This window comes from Esox lucius, chromosome 16, assembly GCF_011004845.1.
Source record: "Esox lucius isolate fEsoLuc1 chromosome 16, fEsoLuc1.pri, whole genome shotgun sequence".
Classification (NCBI taxonomy): domain Eukaryota; kingdom Metazoa; phylum Chordata; class Actinopteri; order Esociformes; family Esocidae; genus Esox; species Esox lucius.
The window spans coordinates 10,397,566-10,415,697 of NC_047584.1; the positions used below are offsets into that span (position 1 = coordinate 10,397,566).

At 39.6% G+C, this 18,132-nt stretch overlaps 1 protein-coding gene across 1 annotated transcript in view; it reads right to left on the minus strand.

Annotated features, from left to right (window-relative positions):
* lrp1bb (low density lipoprotein receptor-related protein 1Bb) overlaps positions 1-18,132 on the minus strand; it is a 428,510-nt gene that overhangs the window by 252,005 nt on the left and 158,373 nt on the right. The window contains exons 4-5 of the mRNA XM_020055063.3: positions 2,257-2,376; positions 1,478-1,606 (exon numbers count right to left, since the gene is read on the minus strand). Of these exons, the coding sequence (XP_019910622.3) occupies positions 1,478-1,606; positions 2,257-2,376 (249 nt within the window). The remainder of the gene's footprint in view (positions 1-1,477; positions 1,607-2,256; positions 2,377-18,132) is intronic.

Sequence of the window (18,132 nt, forward strand, 5' to 3'; positions counted from 1 at the left end):
AAACTGATCCTTCTAAGACAATGGTATTCATGTTTTCAGCGCAAAACCCATTTTCTTTGCCATAATTATTTGCAAACTTTCTCGCAAATTATTTTTACATCAATTACATCAGTTAAAATGAAAATGATCCCATAATCATAGACTATGTGATTAACAGAACAATGTTTTAATGATTTTTCTCAGAAGTATATTTGGGAATTAGTAATGGCAACCTTAAGGAACATCCTGTGTTTTTTTAATAGAAGTATAATGTTTGCATCATAAATGGCACTGTTCCCTTTTCCTATGTGCAACATTACTCTTGAATCCTAAACGGTGGCTGTCATTCAACAACGTATTTTGTCAATGTTTTTTTACCGTACATCAAGTGTCAAACAATTCCCTTATCAAATAAATGTCTACCTACTATCCACATACATTTTCAAATTGTGTTGGAAATACCTGAGAGATATTGTTCATGAAAATGGAATCTGGATACGGTAAAATGTCACAATGTTGACCTCGTAGTTTAGGGAGATTGAAAGTGCAAGTGTGTAATCTCATTTTAACCTTGTAACATCCGTATGAATACTTAAGGATCAAATGGAATCCAAGTAAAAGTAAAAAAACGAGTTGATGCTGCACTGTATATTTAAAAAACTTGAATTAAACATTGAACCCCTTAATGTGTTTTTCACCCTCTACTGCTCCCCATCTCATGGCCTCTGAATGTATATTCATGAGCTTTTACAACTAAGGGTAACCCCATAGTTACAGTTACTCCCTGTACTGCTATATTCCCCTGCTAAATTAATATTAATGTGTGTGAGCATTGGGTTCAGTTAAGTTTATGGGTAATCATATTTAGTTTATTCCTGGTAGGAAAACAGTCACATTGATTAAAAGCGGTTACACTGTGACTCTCCCCAGCTAGGTGTGCTGCTTTACCTCAGGCTATTTTCAACCCAGAGAAAATGTATCATCACCACGGCCCTAAAATGTATCATACAGTACATTTGACATTTTGCGTGGCACAAGGGTAAAGGTTTGTCTTTGTGGATTTCAACATTTCTTACAGCATGTTGTTTTATATCAAGGAAATTCAGTGTATTTTCAGCAAACGCAACACGTTGCCAGCTATTGAATCGTAACATAAATCAAGGTAATGCCAGGTATTGTCTCAAGACGAAACAGAGTGAGAGATCACTCTCAGTTAAAACCTTGAGATCATTAATTCCACCATTATCCTAACCTGACCATGTCTTCTACCCCATTCCCTGGTCATAGATGAATGTGGTCATTGGTGAAACAAATTAATCTTTCCTTTACTCAACTCAGAAAACAAGGTTAAGATGAATGAGGCGATTTCCTAGACCAACCCACAGAATGGTTGAATGAAGAATTCACTATGTACCTTCTGTGTTTATTAATAGAAATGAAGAATGTATGGCATATATGCAGATGATGTTGTTCTATAGTACTGCATTGTTAGTCTCACCTTGTTTGGCTGTGCAGGACGTTCTGTCATTCTGTAGGATGTATCCTTCTGTACAGCTGCATCTATATGACCCATAGGTGTTGAGGCAGGTTTGGCTACACGTTCCATACACAGAACATTCATCATGATCTGGGGAGAGAAAGAGAACCATTTGTAACAAATTAGGTGTGCTCAAACATGACCCAAATACATAAAGCACACTTAATGTGGCCCTCACTGTACCTTGGAAATAATTACAACACAACCAAGGAACCTAGGTTAGAAAGTCATCAGATCCTTTAGTGTGGAAAGTGTAACTTCAGGCATTCTATTTCACCCGTTATTCTACAGCCTTATGCTTGAACTAGGTTTCGTACTGTATGAGTGGTAAGCCTTCTATTGTTGCCACTGTGGCGCGAAGCATTACTTCACGGCACTGTCGTGTACATCCTACATCATACATAATAATATATATAATTTGAGCCGTACAATATTGAGTCTTCCCTCTTACCCAGGCCCCCTGATATATGTCAAATGTCAAAGTATGTTCCAGTAGTTGTCAGATTGAAATGGGCTGCAAATTGCCGGGTCTACAGGGGAAAAGCCTGGCTCTGCCGACAGATGCATCTAATTTCCAACAGGCCTCCTGCTGGGATCATTTGAGTAGTCCGGCCAAGGGTGAGGGGGAGAGAGAGAGAGACAGAGATGGAGAGAAAGAAAGAAACAAAGACAGAGATAGGGAAGTGGGGAGCCAGTCACCTGCCCAGTGAAGGCCATCACGCGGAGTTAAGAATTCCTACCTCTGCAGCTGGTCCCATCCTTGCCAACCTCAAAGCCGTCAGCGCAGAAACAGAAGGTTCCGTTTCTCGTCATGACGCAGCCATAGCGGCAACGCAACTCGTGACAGGCCGACAGCAGCACTGTGGAGAGAAACAGAGAGGGAGGGTGGCGACACAGAGACATGTAAATTGCTTTTTGAATTTTTTCTCTTTCCTTTTCCCATTTGTGGAGGATTTCGGCATTGTCGGGAATGACTGTCTTGAGCTTATGGCTGGGACCAATAGGTGTTGTGCAACAGCTATAGTCAGTATATGGGAAATGCCACAAAGAAGTATGAAATGTGTGGAAAGACATCCTCTCATGCATCAAACTTAAAATACCGTCTCTAAAAACTTTTACTGAGAGAATTAGATTTGTTGTCTATGGAGAGATTAGAATCTTAGAATCTCAGAGAAAATAATAAAGAAGAAGGAAGCTCTCAATAGTCATTTTCGATTTGTAGACTGAACATGCATGTAATTGTACTGCACACTATTGGCAATTAAAACAGTATAGTTGTAGTCCTCAAAGATGACAGCTGATGGCAATCAAAAAATACAATATTATTTGCGTATTATATCTTGCAACAAGTCTGTAATGCAACACAATGAAAGCAAAAAACAGAGAAAATCCACAAAGATTATCCTTAGAATTAATTATACTTAATAAAGGGATACCTTGTTCTCTAAGAGCAACCTATGCTTAATGTTGGGGAAAAAAACAATCCTTGTAAACCAGGTAAAAAATAAATAAATCTAAGATTGCCTTAGTGGGAGTAGAAATGACCATTATAATTATATGGGAGTGAACTTGCTGAGTAAACCTCTCATTTTAGCAAATCAAAATACTGTATGTAAATTTACCGAAATGTCAAAACATTTGAAAATGTTAATGTAGTCCATGCTATTTATATAGCATGGGATGATAGATACACACTAAGTGTTGAATTTACTCTCAGCAGTGTGATAAAGCAAAATGCCTAAGCTCTCAGCAAGGTGAAAAACACACAACACTGTGCCAAAAAAAAGAAGCTAACCAAGTCCACAATACTAAATACAATGTTCCATCAAATAGTTAGCTACTGCTGTAACACTGTTTTATCGCAATGAAGAACATTTCACAAAGGAGTAACTCAGTTGAGTCAGCATATTAAGACAGCTCAGCTGCTACTTAGGAGAAAAAACACATGGGGAAAAGTATTGCATTCTTATTAAAAGTGATGAGGAATTTCTCACGCATTTCTTATTGGCTGCTAAAGGCATTGTAGACATTTGGGCAGAAGAGTCTCAAATTTAGTATATTTAATCAATATGCTCATTATCTAACATTAATAGTACAAAACTGTGCTATAAACGTTATGATAATTCTCACACTACAATAACAGAGTAGTGCAGACTAAGCCACTACATCGTCATGGCCAGGCTCCACCCCTTCCTGGTTTCCTAGCCAGTTGTGATTGATAGGCTTGGGAAAATGTATGACATTTGGGAAAGGTAGGACCAGAAGGGCAGTCCTTCTCTTATTGCATCCAAGCGACTACGTGTTGTGGTTCATGCACGTAGAAGCTTAGGTCAGGGTAAACAATGTTTAATCTACTGTGTAGCATGGCTTGTCATGACATGCTTCGAACCACACGTGTCAATCTAACTAAGTTCCTCTAGAAAATAATGTCTGATGAATAAAAGAAAAAATGCAAAAAAAGAAAACAAGTCCAAGCCAGAATAGTATATAACATACAGGACTATCTTTTGTTTCTATAGCCTGAGGAAACTTGATGTATAACTGCACCCTCTGGACAGGCAAGGTTGCTAGAGGATCGCAAGCAAAGCATTCTAAAATGACCTTCTGGGACTTGCATCAAAGGAGACATTGATGTTCCAATATAGAATAAAATACAATACTACAGCAAGCAGTTCTGAAAGAACGTCCCATGGCACAAACAGTTAGCATTTGTTTTACTGTTCTGATTTATTTTACTTATTTATTTTGCTTCACTTTTCTTTGTACACAAAATATTTTCAATGACGTGAGTGACAGAAAGGAATCCCTTGGAAAGAATAGACATTTTAATTGCTAAAAAGTTAGATATGCCACAAGCACACCATTGAACATGAAATACTGTCAAATAGCAACCCTGAGGATGAAGGCTGTTCAGGCTGCTCATTGATTTGACTTGTTTTCATTTAATGCCAACAACAAAGCACTAGTCGAAAGCATTTAAAACAATCTAGGAATGTCTCAACCAACCAAACATCTGACAACTCATGCTTACATAGCAAGCCATTAGTTACCTTAAACAATAATACAAGCCCAAGAACATCACTATCTCTAAAGTGAAGAAAATGCATTTTAATAGTTTTCAGTAATTAAAATGCATCTTGCAGAGAAAGTTGACACTAAAACTGTGGGAAGACATTAAAGATGTACAATGGCATCAGATGTCATTTTTTCAGGATTTGTCTTGGCTGTTACAACGTTGACACATGAAGATGTATTGGTTAGGTGGAGAGATGGCAGTTGCAATATACAAACTGTCGGGGTGGCTGGTGGAAAATCATAATGAAGTCATCTTTAAAATCCTACAGTATGAATCCTAAATGCAATGTTGTACTGTAGACACTATTAATCACACACAAACACACACACAAATATCCATAAACCAATGTGCACCAGGACAGCAGCATTGGATACGTTTATGGTAGAACCATAGAACAGTTCCCTGTTTTACGTGAATATTTGCATATATTTTAGGTTTAAATTAAGTAAGGATTTTCTATGGTGTCACAACTGGGAATGCTGGCCAGCATAAACCCTAAACCTAACCTCTAACACTTTTTGTGTAACCTTACAATCTTAACCGTTATCCTAATTTTTACCTTACTGGAAGCATTATCTAACCTTTACCGTGTTTGCTGTCTAACACTACCCATGTTCTTAATCCTAACCTTAACCTCACAGACTATTAGCAATCCATAACCATTGTCATTGTTTGTAGTGCAGCACTTCCCTAACTCCGACCCAGACATCCATGTTCCACATGCTCTAAACCTAACGCCAATAACCTAACGTCAGGCGTGGAAAGAGTATTGGAAATCAGTACTCAAGGAAGAGTGCAGTTACTAAAAACATACTCAAGCATAAGTTACCATCTGAGAAAACTACTCAAGTAAGAGTAAAAGAGCACTCAGCAAACCCCACCCTCGTACACACCAGCAACTGCAAACGACACTACCTACCTTCCATCATCATTAAATAACCATATGCCATAATTGCTGGAATACTGAGAAATGCTGTCTGGCTGCTCAGCAAGGACTCGATGGATGCACTCTGACAAAATGTACACACTGTCTGTGAAGCCATAAAGTGAAATAGTTGACAGGACTATAATACAACAAAAAGCATAGTGAACCAGGAAAATGAAATCAAAAATGTCCCAGCAACTTTCTTTGAGAATCAGTTTTCGCAGCGGCTCACTTCTCTCTGCAAATCACCACCATATAAGTGTCCAGGCTCTCCCTCACCCTCTATTCCTCCAATGTCACTGACCTGTCGGGCCTCCCATCAAACTGGAAATAAACTGATAAATAAAAGTTGACCATGTTGTATCAAGGACTGACTAACAGTGGATATAAAAAGTCTACACACCCCTGTCAAAATGTAAGGGTTCTTGTGATGTAAAAGAATGAGACAAAGATAAATCATGTCAGAACTTTTTCCACCTTTAATGTGAACAATTCAATTGAAAAACAAACTGAAATCTTTGAGGGGGAAAAATAAAAAATCTCAACCCTCTTCAGATCACACCAAAGATGTTCAATTGGATTCACGTCTGGGCTGTGGCTGGGCCATTCCAAAATGTTAATGTTCTTCTGGTGAAGCCATGCTTTTGTGGATTTGGATGTGTGCTTTGGGTCGTTGTCGTGCTGAAAGGTGAACTTCCTCTTCATCTTCAAAATTGCATGGTATTTGGAACTGTTCATAATTCTCTCCACCCTGACTAAGGCCCTGGTTCCAGCTGAAGAAAACCAGCCCCAAAGCATGATGCTGCCAACAAAATGCTTCACTGTGGGTATGGTGTTCTTTGGGTGTTGTTTTTGTGCCAAATATACTTTTGGAATTATGGCCAGAAAGTTCAACCTTGGTTTCATCAAACCATAACACATTTTCCCACGTGCTTTTGAGGGACTAGTTGTTGGTTTTTGCAAACTTCAGTCAGGCTTGGATGTTTTTCTTTGTAAGAAAAGGCTTCCGTCTTGCCACCCTACCCCATATCCCATTCATATGAAGAATACGGGAGATTGTTGTCACATAGAACACGAAGAAATTCCTGCCGTTTTCATCTTTAAATCATTTGTGGAGGGATGTCCACATGGTAATGTCCCTGTTGTGCCATATTTTCCTTACTTGATGATGACTGTCTTCACTGTGTTCTATGGTATATGTAATGCTTTGGAAATTATTTTATACCCTTCTCCTGACTGATATCTTTCAACAAAGAGTTCCCTCTGATGCTTTGGAAGCTCTACGGACCATGGCTTTTGCTCTGAGATGAAACTAAGAACACTTCAGAACAGCTGAACTATATTTGTAATTAATCAGTCACTTTCAATGATGGCAGGTGTGTAATGACTTCTATTTAACATGAGTTTGAATGTGATTGGTTAATTCTGAATACAGCCTTGTCCCCAGTTAGAAGAGGGTGTGCACACTTATGCAACCAGGTTATTGTAAGGTTTTTATTTTTCATTTTTCCCCCTTGAAGATTTCAGTTTGTTTTTCAATTGAATTGTTCACCTTATAAATCACAAAAACCTGGCATTTTCATAGGGGTGTGTAGACTTTTTATATCCAATATAAGTAGCAGTGTGGCCATGAAACATTAAACTTTTGTAACATGAAACTATTATTTAATTCAAGTTATTTATCATGCCTGATGGCCATAAACAATGTCATGTTGCATACTGTACCCGAAGAAAGATTTAAATATTAATCTCAAATTAATTGCATAGTCTTGCAGAGACTTGAACCCATATTCAAGAAGCTACATATACAACAAACGTTTAGGAATAAGACTTCAAAGGACAATGACTAGTGACTGCATATAGACTAGCTACATGAATCAGCTAGCTGGTAGGCATCATGGTAACTAGCTAGCTAATAGTTACAGCCCGATATTGATGTATTATTAGTCTCCGTTCCTGCCCTGGCTTCGGCGCCACTTTGGTCGTGTTGTGGAAAATGTTTCCCCTTTTTCCCACCAACATTTTTAATCAACTCAGGAGTTTGTGAATTCAATAGTAGACTTTATTTATTAAGGTAACAAAGCCGTGCTGATCTGCAAGAGCAACCAACCCATGTTGGACTGCAGAACAACCAACCTCCTAACCTCGGAAACACACTTTTATACAGTATGGTTATACAATGATTTTAGCTCCTCCCATTATGCTAATTTCTGGATGGAACCTTCTCCAATCTTCCACCAAGAACCACTCATTGTACTGACCATGAGAACAGTAGTCAAGCCAGAGCAAGTGTACAGTTCATCACTATCTCTTAACAACTAGACTGTTGGGGAAAATAATATGAGCCTTGGTTAAATGTTTTATCAATTAACACTCAGTTAATATACAAGTGATCACATGAGACATTCTGTACAGTCTTCATCAGGTTAATATGAAATAACACAATTTTACAAAAATATCCCTACAGTCTTGCTTACAGTAGGCTCACAATCAGTGACTCAATAGGCTTTGTTGTCACCTACAGCTAGTATTTGACCTGGGACAAGTGCATCATCGTCTCCACCATGGGTTACAGTACTGCAGCAGCAGCACTATTAGAGGAAGATGCCGCAGATATATCTAGCAAGCTATTTGTAAAATGAATGTATGTTCACGTATGTAGTAGGCAGCACAAGCAGCTTGGAATGAACCGGAGGGCTCCCACCCCTTCCCTCTAAAAAAAACACTACACAGTGCACAGCTGGTGTCAGCAACAAGTCGAACTACTGAGTCAAGAAGGCAAATACATTTGGAAAGCACAAGGAAACATTTTAACTAAAGTGAGCAGATCAAATTTGGCACAGTAAAGAGTACTTTCCTTTCTGCAATATGCTAAGTAATTTACATTACTTACATAAGTAATTTTCACATTATTTTGTGAAAAGTACTTGTTACTCAAAACAAATACTCTTTTACTCATTTGCATTACTTGTAAAGGGTTTGTACCCACCACTTTCTAATGTTTATGCCTAAATTTATTCAGGTCCGATAGACGTGTTCACATAGACGTGGATCATATATACACACACAAACACACATACACACCAGACCCAAACACACACACACAAACAATAAGGAGAGTAACAATGTAAATAAATCATATTCGCCTGGCTTCTGCTGTATGAGACAAACAATAGAATTTCTGGAACAAAGACATACTTTGTTGCAATAGCTTGAATGCACTATGCTGTCTAAGTATTTTGTCGTGCATGTACTGCACTACATAAAGGCCTCTGCTGGTATTGTCTCTTTTGATTATTTCATCTATACCCAGTAAGACTTATTCATGTCAATATAACTGGCATGCTTTCTTGTTCTGTAGGAAGAAAACATGCAACGTGACTAGATGCTGGGTCTGAAGATAGCCAAACCAAAGATAGACCATTGATTTCACATCCTTCTTGCATTGACTTTGCGAATAGCTGCTTCACCGATTTGTTTGTACTTACCTATACAGGGTTGTGTGGTTGTCCCACCTAGTTATCTTAAAATTAATGCACTAACTGTAAGTTCCCCTTTATAAATGTTTGATGAATTCAATAAAAACATATAATTACAAGCATCCAATTGTTTAAAATGTCTTTGTATCCTGTAACATTAAAAATACCCTTCACTGGAACTAAGGGGCCTAGCCCAAACCCTGAAACACAGCCCCAGTCCAGTATCCCTCCTCGACAAAACTTTACTGTAGGCACAATTCTTTCCGGGTGGGTAGCGTTTTTCTGGCATCCACCACACCCAGATTCGTCTATCTGAGTGTGGTGAATCACGTTTCACCAGTGCCAGATAGTGAAACGTGATTTTTCACTCCAGAGAACACGTTGCTACTGGGGCATGCTTTACACCACGCCAGCTGATTCTTGACATTGTGCATGTTGATGTAAGGTTTGCGTAAAGCCATGGAAACCCATTGCATGAAGCTCCCGAAGCACAGTTCTGATGTTTCTTCCAGAGCCAGTTTGGAACTCTGGTGAGTGATGCAACAGATGATACTGTAGGTGATTTTTAAGTGCTACGTTATTCATCACCTGGCGGCACCGCTCCATGAGTTTGTGTGGTCTATCACTTCATGGCTGGGCTGTTGTTTCTCCTAGACGCTTTCACTTCACAATAATAGCACTTAGAGTTGACCAGGGCAGATCTAATAGGTAAGAAATTTCACAAACTGACTTGTGGCAAAGGTGGCATCCTAACAGTGCCACTGTTAATCACTGAGCTCTTCAGTATGTTTGTCTATGGAGATTTCATGGCTATGCGCTGGATTTTATGCACCTGCAAGCAATGGGTGTGGCTGAAACACCTGAACTCAATAATGAATATACAGGTGCTGGTCATAAAATTAGAATATCATCAAAAAGTTTATTTATTTGAGTAATTCCATTCAAAAAGTGAAACTTGTATAATGTATACATTCTTTCCACACAGACTGATATATTTCAAGTGTTTATTTATTTTAATTTTGATGATTATAACTGACAACTAATGAAAAACCCAAATTCAGTATCTCAGAAAATTAGAATATTGTGAAAAGGTTCAATATTGAAGACACCTGGTGCCACACTCTAATCAGCTAATTAACCCAAAACACCTGCAAAGGCCTTTAAAATGGTCTCTCAGTCAATTTCTCAAGGCAACACAATCATGGGGAAGACTGTTGACTTGACAGCTGTCCAAAAGACGACCATTGACACCTTGCACAAGAAGGGCAAGACACAAAAGGTTATTGATAAAGAGGCTGGCTGTTCACAGAGCTCGGTGTCCAAGCACATTAATAGAGAGGCGAAGGGGAGGAAAAGATGTGGTAGAAAAAAGTGCACAAGCAATAGGGATAACCGCACCCTGGAGAGGATTGTGAAACAAAACCCATTTAAAAATGTGGGGGAGATTCACAAAGAGTGGACTGCAGCTGGAGTCAGTGCTTCAAGAACCACCACGCACAGACATATGCAAGACATGGGTTTCAGCATTCCTTGTGTCAAGCTACTCTTGAACAAGTCACAGCGTCAGAAGCGTCTCGCCTGGGCTAAAGACAAAAAGGACTGGACTGCTGCTGAGTTATGTTCTCTGATGAAAGTACATTTTGCATTTCCTCTGGAAATCAAGGTCTCAGAGTCTGGAGGAAGAGAGGAAGGGCACAGAATCCACGTTGCTTGAAGTCCAGTGTTAAGTTTCCACAGTCAGTGATGGTTTGGGGTGCCATGTCATCTGCTGGTGTTGGTCCACTGTGTTTTCTGAGGTCCAAGGTCAACGCAGCCGTCTACCAGGAAGTTTTAGAGCACTTCATGCTTCCTGCTGCTGACCAACTTTATGGAGATGCAGGTTTCATTTTCCAACAGGACTTGGAACCTGCACACAGTGCCAAAGCTACCAGTACCTGGTTTAAGGACCATGGTATCCCTGTTCTTAATTGGCCAGCAAACTCGACCCAACAATGCAGAAGAGATGAAGGCCACTATCAGAGCAACCTGGGCTCTCATAACACCTGAGCAGTGCCACAGACTGATCGACTCCATGCCATGCTGCATTGCTGCAGTAATTCAGGCGAAAGGAGCCCCAACTAAGTATTGAGTGCTGTACATGCTCATACTTTTCATGTTCATACTTTTCAGTTGGCCAACATTTCAAAAAATATTTTTTTTGTATTGGTCTTAAGTAATATATACATTTTCTGAGATGCTGAATTTGGGATTTTCATTAGTTGTCAGTTATAATCATCCCACTTAAAAGAAATAAACATTTGAAATATATCAGTCTGTGTGTAATGAATGAATATAATATTAAAAGTTTCACTTTTTGAATGGAATTACTGAAATAAATAAACTTTTTTATGATATTCTAATTTTATGACCAGCACCTGTAGGTGTTCACATACTTTTGGCTAAATGGAGTAATTGGGTTTTTCGGCAGAGTGCAATTCATTACAGAATTGTACACTCTCCACAGCAAGCTTGAAATGATGCCGATGGTCTAATTGGTGCCTCTTGTGTTGCTCAAATGGTGGCAGCATTGTCAAGGAGGGCGGTCATGTGTGAGGTAAAGCTGAGGAACACTGGTTGGTGCCCAGTGAGCGTCAGGATAATGATCATTGGAGGAAGTTCAACTGTTAGTGGAACATATTTTGCTTTCTGGGATGATGAGGGCAGCATAACAATAAGTGGACATTCACTGTTTCCCTTTTCATTAGATCTTTGTCCAGATACTGTAAAAAATGTGTGTGAAGCCCTCCATACCATGTGCATCGCATTGATATAACTGCTGGCTGCAAGTGTATTTAGACAAAATTCAATCCCAACAGGATGTTTTAATTTGTTTTTGCTACTATCCATTCATACTATCCATTAAGGCCTTGCCCAATAGAATGGATTTAATCATAATGAGACATGGCATGTCCATTGTTGATATATAATGCAATTTACAGTCATCCTAGTCCCTATATCAGTGAGAATGGTACAGCATATTTTTGTATTGAAGAAAAACACTTCCTTAAAACCACATTTTTTTTCAACTTACAGATGCGAAACATATAAAAGTAAGATGGTGAGCCACCAAGAGCCACCAGAACAGCTTCAATGCACCTTGGCATACAGTTAGGTCGGGATATAATTGGACAATGACGAGTGTAGTATTTTGTCTGTTTACCAAAATACACTAAAGTTACAGTTAAATAATGAATATGGGCTTAGAGTGCAGTCTCTTAGCTTTAATTTGAGGGTATTCACATCCAAATGGGAGGAAGGGTTTAGGAATTATAGCTCTTTAATATGTAGCCCCCTCTTTTTCAAGGGACCAAATGTAATTGGACAATTGACTCAAAAGTCAATTGTCTTTTGAGTCAAGATGAAAGGTCTGTAGTTGATTCGAGGTGTGGCATTCGCGTGTGGAAGCTGTTGCTGTGAACCCACAACATGCGGTGAAAGGAGATCTCAATGCAAGTGAAACAAGCCTCCATTGAATGCAAAAAAATTAAAATCCATCAAAGAGGCTACCTTGCAAACGCAAGATCTGTTAAAATATATAGCAGCCTAGAGAATGTGGCCAAGAAAGTATATAACGTTTCAGAAGTTTTACAGAGGATTAAAGACGTTGTGTTAAAATGATTGTTCCATTTTAGTGAAATTCATTTTTCGTTTAGTGCAGCATAGGCCTATTGGCTGTTTTATTCGATTTGTGGTGAATAAGCGTACTTATTTTATGCTCTATTCATTTTCATTCAGTGAGATTTTTAAATAAAAGAAATTCCTGAAATGTATTGTCAATTTTGTCAAATTACAAATTGTAAGCCAACGTGTGATAATGTTGTAGCTCATTCAAAAACAAAAAGAACATCTAGGTAGTAAAAGTAAGCATCTTTAAATAAATTGGCATATTAAGCGTATGGTAAAATATGCTATATTGAATGTGTTGCTCTATCCACATGGGGCTATTGTTCTTCTTCATTTCAAACTATTAGGATATGCCCACTGAAAGGGCTACGTTTTACAACCTAATATCGTTTTTGGATCAGCTACAGACTGTAGGGTTTTGATGCTTGCTACATCCGTAGCCTGTAAGCCTAAGACGTTGCAGGAAACAGTTTGCGAATTCCTGTAGGCTATTCATATTTCTATTGATACGATTTTATCGTCGGTGTCAAACCTGGGGTTGGTGCTAGCGAAGTCTAAAACTGGCAAGTATAGAGAGTACAGATATATTGTTATTCACGTGGGAACCAACGACGTTAGGGTGAAACAGTCAGAGGTTACGAAGCAGAACATAACATCAGCGTGTAAACTAGCTAGAAAGATGTGTCGGCATCGAGTAATTGTCTCTGGCCCCCTCCCAGCTAGGGGTGGTGACGAGCTCTACAGCAGACTTGCGCAACTCAATCGCTGGCTGAAAACGGAGTTCTGCCCGTCGCAGGAGGTAGAGTTTGTAGATAACTGGCTTTCTTTTTGGGACTCTCCCAGAAATAGGGCCAGGCCTGATCTGCTGAGGAGTGACGGAATCCATATGGAGTGGTGCTCTTCTTTTATCTACGAACATTGACAGGAGTCTCACTCCTATAGCCTTAACATGAGATAGGGTGCAGGTCAGGCTGCAGGCTGTTAGCCAGCCTGCTAGCATAGTGGAGTCTGTCGATAGCATAGCCAGAGTAGTTAGTACAGCTTTACCTATTGCATCTGTGACTCGTTCCAGGCTGAGAAAGGTTAAACAAGGTAATGCTAACAAAAACAACCTTATTAAGATAAAGTCTTCCTCCACCTCGGTCACAAATAAAAATGACTCTATCTCGCATCTCAAAATGGGACTCCTAAATGTTAGATCCCTTGCTCCAAAGGCAGTTGCAGTAAATTAATTAATCTCTGATCATAAACTAGATGGTATTGGTTTATGTGAAACGTGGCTAAAGCCTAATTAATTAATTGCCTTAAACGAGGCCTCTCCTGGTTATAGTGATCATATCCCTTGTGCATCCCGAAAAGGAGGGGGTGTTGCTAATATTTATGACAGTAAATATAAATTTACTCCCAAACATATCACTGAGTTTCATTCTTTTGAAGTTTTACTCATGAAAGTTAACCAGGCCGATAAATCGTTTTACATAGCTACTATTTATAGGCCCCCCGGGCCATACACAATTTGTTCCTTAATGAGTTTCCAGAATTCTTGTCTAACCTTGTAGTCATGGCAGATAGTATTCTAATTTTTGGCGATTTCAATATTCATATGGAAAAGTCCAATGATCCTCTTCAAAAAGCCTTTGAAGCCATAATTGACTCAATGGGTTTTATCCAACATGTCTCAGGTCCAACACATTGCCACAATCACACCTTAGATTTAGTCCTGTTACGAGAAATAGATATTGTAGATCTAATAATTTCCCCCCAAAATCCTGGATTATCTGATCACTGTCTTATTACATTTACCGTTAAAACAAGAAATCCACTTGCTCCGCAAACAATGAGTTTCAAAAGCCATACTATAAATTCTCGGACTACAAATAAATTCCTTGATATTCTTACAAATTCGCTCATTAACGACAGAGTAAATAAATCTGTAAACGATCAAATCGATGATCTGAACTCGACACTGCAAAATACATTAGACACAGTTGCACCACTAAAAACTAAAGAAATCCACCATGTTGGAAGTTTTTAGACTAGCCTGGATAGACAGTACACTACAATACCGAAAATCACTGACGTCTGCTCGATCAGCTTATTTCTCTAACCTGATTGAGGTGAACAAACACAATCCAAAATGTCTCTTTGATACAGTTGCAAAGTTAACAAAAAAGCAAAGCTTAGCAAGTGAAGTGGGTCTTCACTTTAGTTGTAATGAATACATGAACTACTTTGATGAAAAGATCATCACCATTAGAAAACAAATAACTGACTCCTCCTTAAATAGTTATGGTCCTCAAAATATCAGTTGTCCTAAAAATGTCCTCAACCTCCCTGACCAGGTGTCAATGGGGACACTTGCATTTTTTTATACCGTATCGCTCAACACATTTACTAAATTTGTAATGAGTTCTAAACCCACAGATATTAGGAAGTGGATGACAGACAATTTCTTGCTCTTAAACTCAAGGAAAACAGAAATGCTCGTTTTAGGACCTAAGAAACAAATAGCGTTGTTAGCAGATCTCACTGTGAACCTTGACGGCTGCATGGTCATATCCCAAAAAACTGTAAGAAACCCTTGACCCTGACCTCAACATATAAAATATGTCTCAAGAGTTGCTTATTTTCATCTTCGAAACATTGCAAAAATGTGAAACTTTCTATCAAAAACTGATGCAGAAAAATTAATCCATGCTTTTGTTACTTCTAGACTAGATTACTACAATGCCCTTCTCTCTGGTTATCCAGACAAATTAATAAATAAACTTAAATTAGTGCTGCACACGGCTGCTAGAATCCTAACTCAAACAATTTTTTTTTAACACATTACTCCTGTCCTAGCGTCCTTACACTGGCTGCCTGTTAGGGTTAGGGCTGATTTTAAGGTTTTACTCTTAACCTATAAATCATTACATGGACTTGCTCCTACTTACCTTGCTGAAATGATCCAGCCATACATACCTACACGTAACCTACGATCGCAAGATGCAGGCCTTTTAATTGTACCTAGAATTTCTAATTCTCATTCAGGGGGGTTGTGGTTGGTGGGTGTCCCTTTGGTTGATGCCAGGCAATGTGGGTGGATTGATTTCCTGCCTGTTTGGCCCTGTTCGGGGCCTCCCCCGGGTAGGGCCACAGTGTCGCCTGACCCCCCCCCGTCTCAGTTCCAAGGTGTTATGCTGCTATATTATTGTGCTGGGGGATATTTGGAATGCACTTTAACTTTTTTCAGTCTATTCCAGTTTTAAATTTTAGGAGGAGATGAGGTCCTGGTCCACACCTGTGGAGTACCTGGTTTGGGGGGCCCGTTGCTGTCCCTGTCCTTGTCCACCTGGTCATACTTTTGACCTAGTCTAGAATCAAATAGACTCTGGATTTAGCCCAGAGAAATGTATTTATTATTCCAATTGGACTCTTAATATCTCACCCGGCACAGCCAGAAGAGGACTGGTCACCCCTCTGAGCCTGGGTCCTCTCTAGGTTTCTTCCTAAAATTCGGCCTTCTTTGGGAGTTTTTCCTAGCCACTGAAATTCAACACTACTGTTGTTGCTCCTTGGGGTTTAAGGCCGGGTGTCTCTGTAAAGCACTTTGTGACAACTGCTGTTGTAAAAAGGGCTTTATAAATACATTTGATTGATTGATTTTCCCCATGGGTTTCAGTTGACATTCCTCTACCAGCTTTTCCGAAATAGAATGGTATTTCTTCAATTCAAACACTAGGCTGAGCATACGCATGGGTTGAAAGTTGCGTAGAGATATGCACACTTTCCTTTCAAATTCAACATTGATAAATGCCAACTTTTGCATCATAACTGGTGTAGTCAGGGTTTACGCACATGCAGCTCTGTAAAAAATTAAGAAACCACTGCACCTTTTTCTTTCCAAAAAAGTCGAAAAGATGGTTTTGAGTGAGGAACAGAAGGGTTAAAATTAAGAGACCACTGCAAATTGAACGCTTCTGTTCCTCACTCAAAACTTTCCTTTTCGTGCGTATGTCTTCTGTGGACGTCCACAGAAGACAACAGTGGTGGATGAGGGTAGGATCCTATCTATGATAAAGAAAAAACAGTCTATACCATAAAGAGAATACTTCATGACAGCAAATACTGAGGGTTCACCACAAGGTGCAAACCATTCATAAGCCTCAATAATAGAAAGGCCAGATTAGACTATGCCAAAAAACATCCAACAAAGCCAACCAAGTTCTGGAACAGCATTCTTTGGACAGATGAAACTAAGATAAAAAAAAGTATTGGAGAAGGCTTGGAATGGCTCATGATCTGAAGCATATCACATAATTTTTAAAACAAGATGGAGGCAGTGTGATTGCATGGGCATGCATGGCTTCCAAATGCACTGGGTCACTAGTGTTTATTGTTGATGCGACAGAAAACAGAAGCAGCCGGATGAATACTGAAATGTATAGGGATAAATTGTCTGCTCACATTCAGCCAAATTCAGCAAAGTTGATTGGACGGCGCTTCACTTTACCGATGGACAATGACCTAAAACATACTGCGAAATCAACCCAGGAGTTTTTTAAGGCAAAGAAGTGGAATATTCTGCAATGGCAGAGTCAATCACCTGATCTCTACCCGATGGAGCATGCATTTCACTTGCTGGAGAAAAAACGTATTATTAAAAATGAACGTTTTATTTATCTCTCATCTTCATACGCTTATCTGGTATCGGGTCGCGGTGGCAGCAGCTCCAGCAGGTGACCCCAAACTTCCCTTTCCCGAGCCATATTTGCCAGATCTGACTGGGGGATCCTGAGGCGTTCCCAAGCCAGTGTCAAAATATAATCTCTCCACCTAGTCCTGGGCCTAGCCCGAGGTCTCCTCCCAGCTGGACGTGCCTGGAACACCTCCCTAGGGAGACGTCCTGGGGGCATCCTTACCAGATGCCCGAACCACCTCAACTGGCTCCTTTCGACACAAAGGAGCAGCAGCTCTACTCCGAGTTCCTCACGGATGGCTGAGCTTCTCACCCTATCCCTAAGGGAGAAGTCTGCCACCCTTCTGAGAAAACCCATTTCAGCCGCTTGTACTCGCGATCTTGTTCTTTCAGTCATGACCCAGCCTTCATGATCATAGGTGAGGGTAGGAACGGAAATGTACCAGTATATCGAGATCTTTGCCTTCCAGCTCAGCTCTCTTTTCATCACAACGGTGCGGTAAAGCAAATGCAATACCGACCCCGCTGCTCCTATTCTCCGGCCAATCTCCCGCTCCATTGTCCCCTCACTCGCGAATAAGACCCTGAGATACTTGAACTCCTTTACATGGGGTAATGCCTCCCGTTTTATTTATGACTTTGCTAATTTGTCATATTACATTTGAGCCCCTGAAATAAGGGGACGGTGTATGAAAATGGTTGCAATTCCTAAACATTTCATACACTATTTTTGTTCAACCCCTTGAATTAAAGCTGAAAGTCTGCACTTCAATTGCATCTACGTTGTTTCAT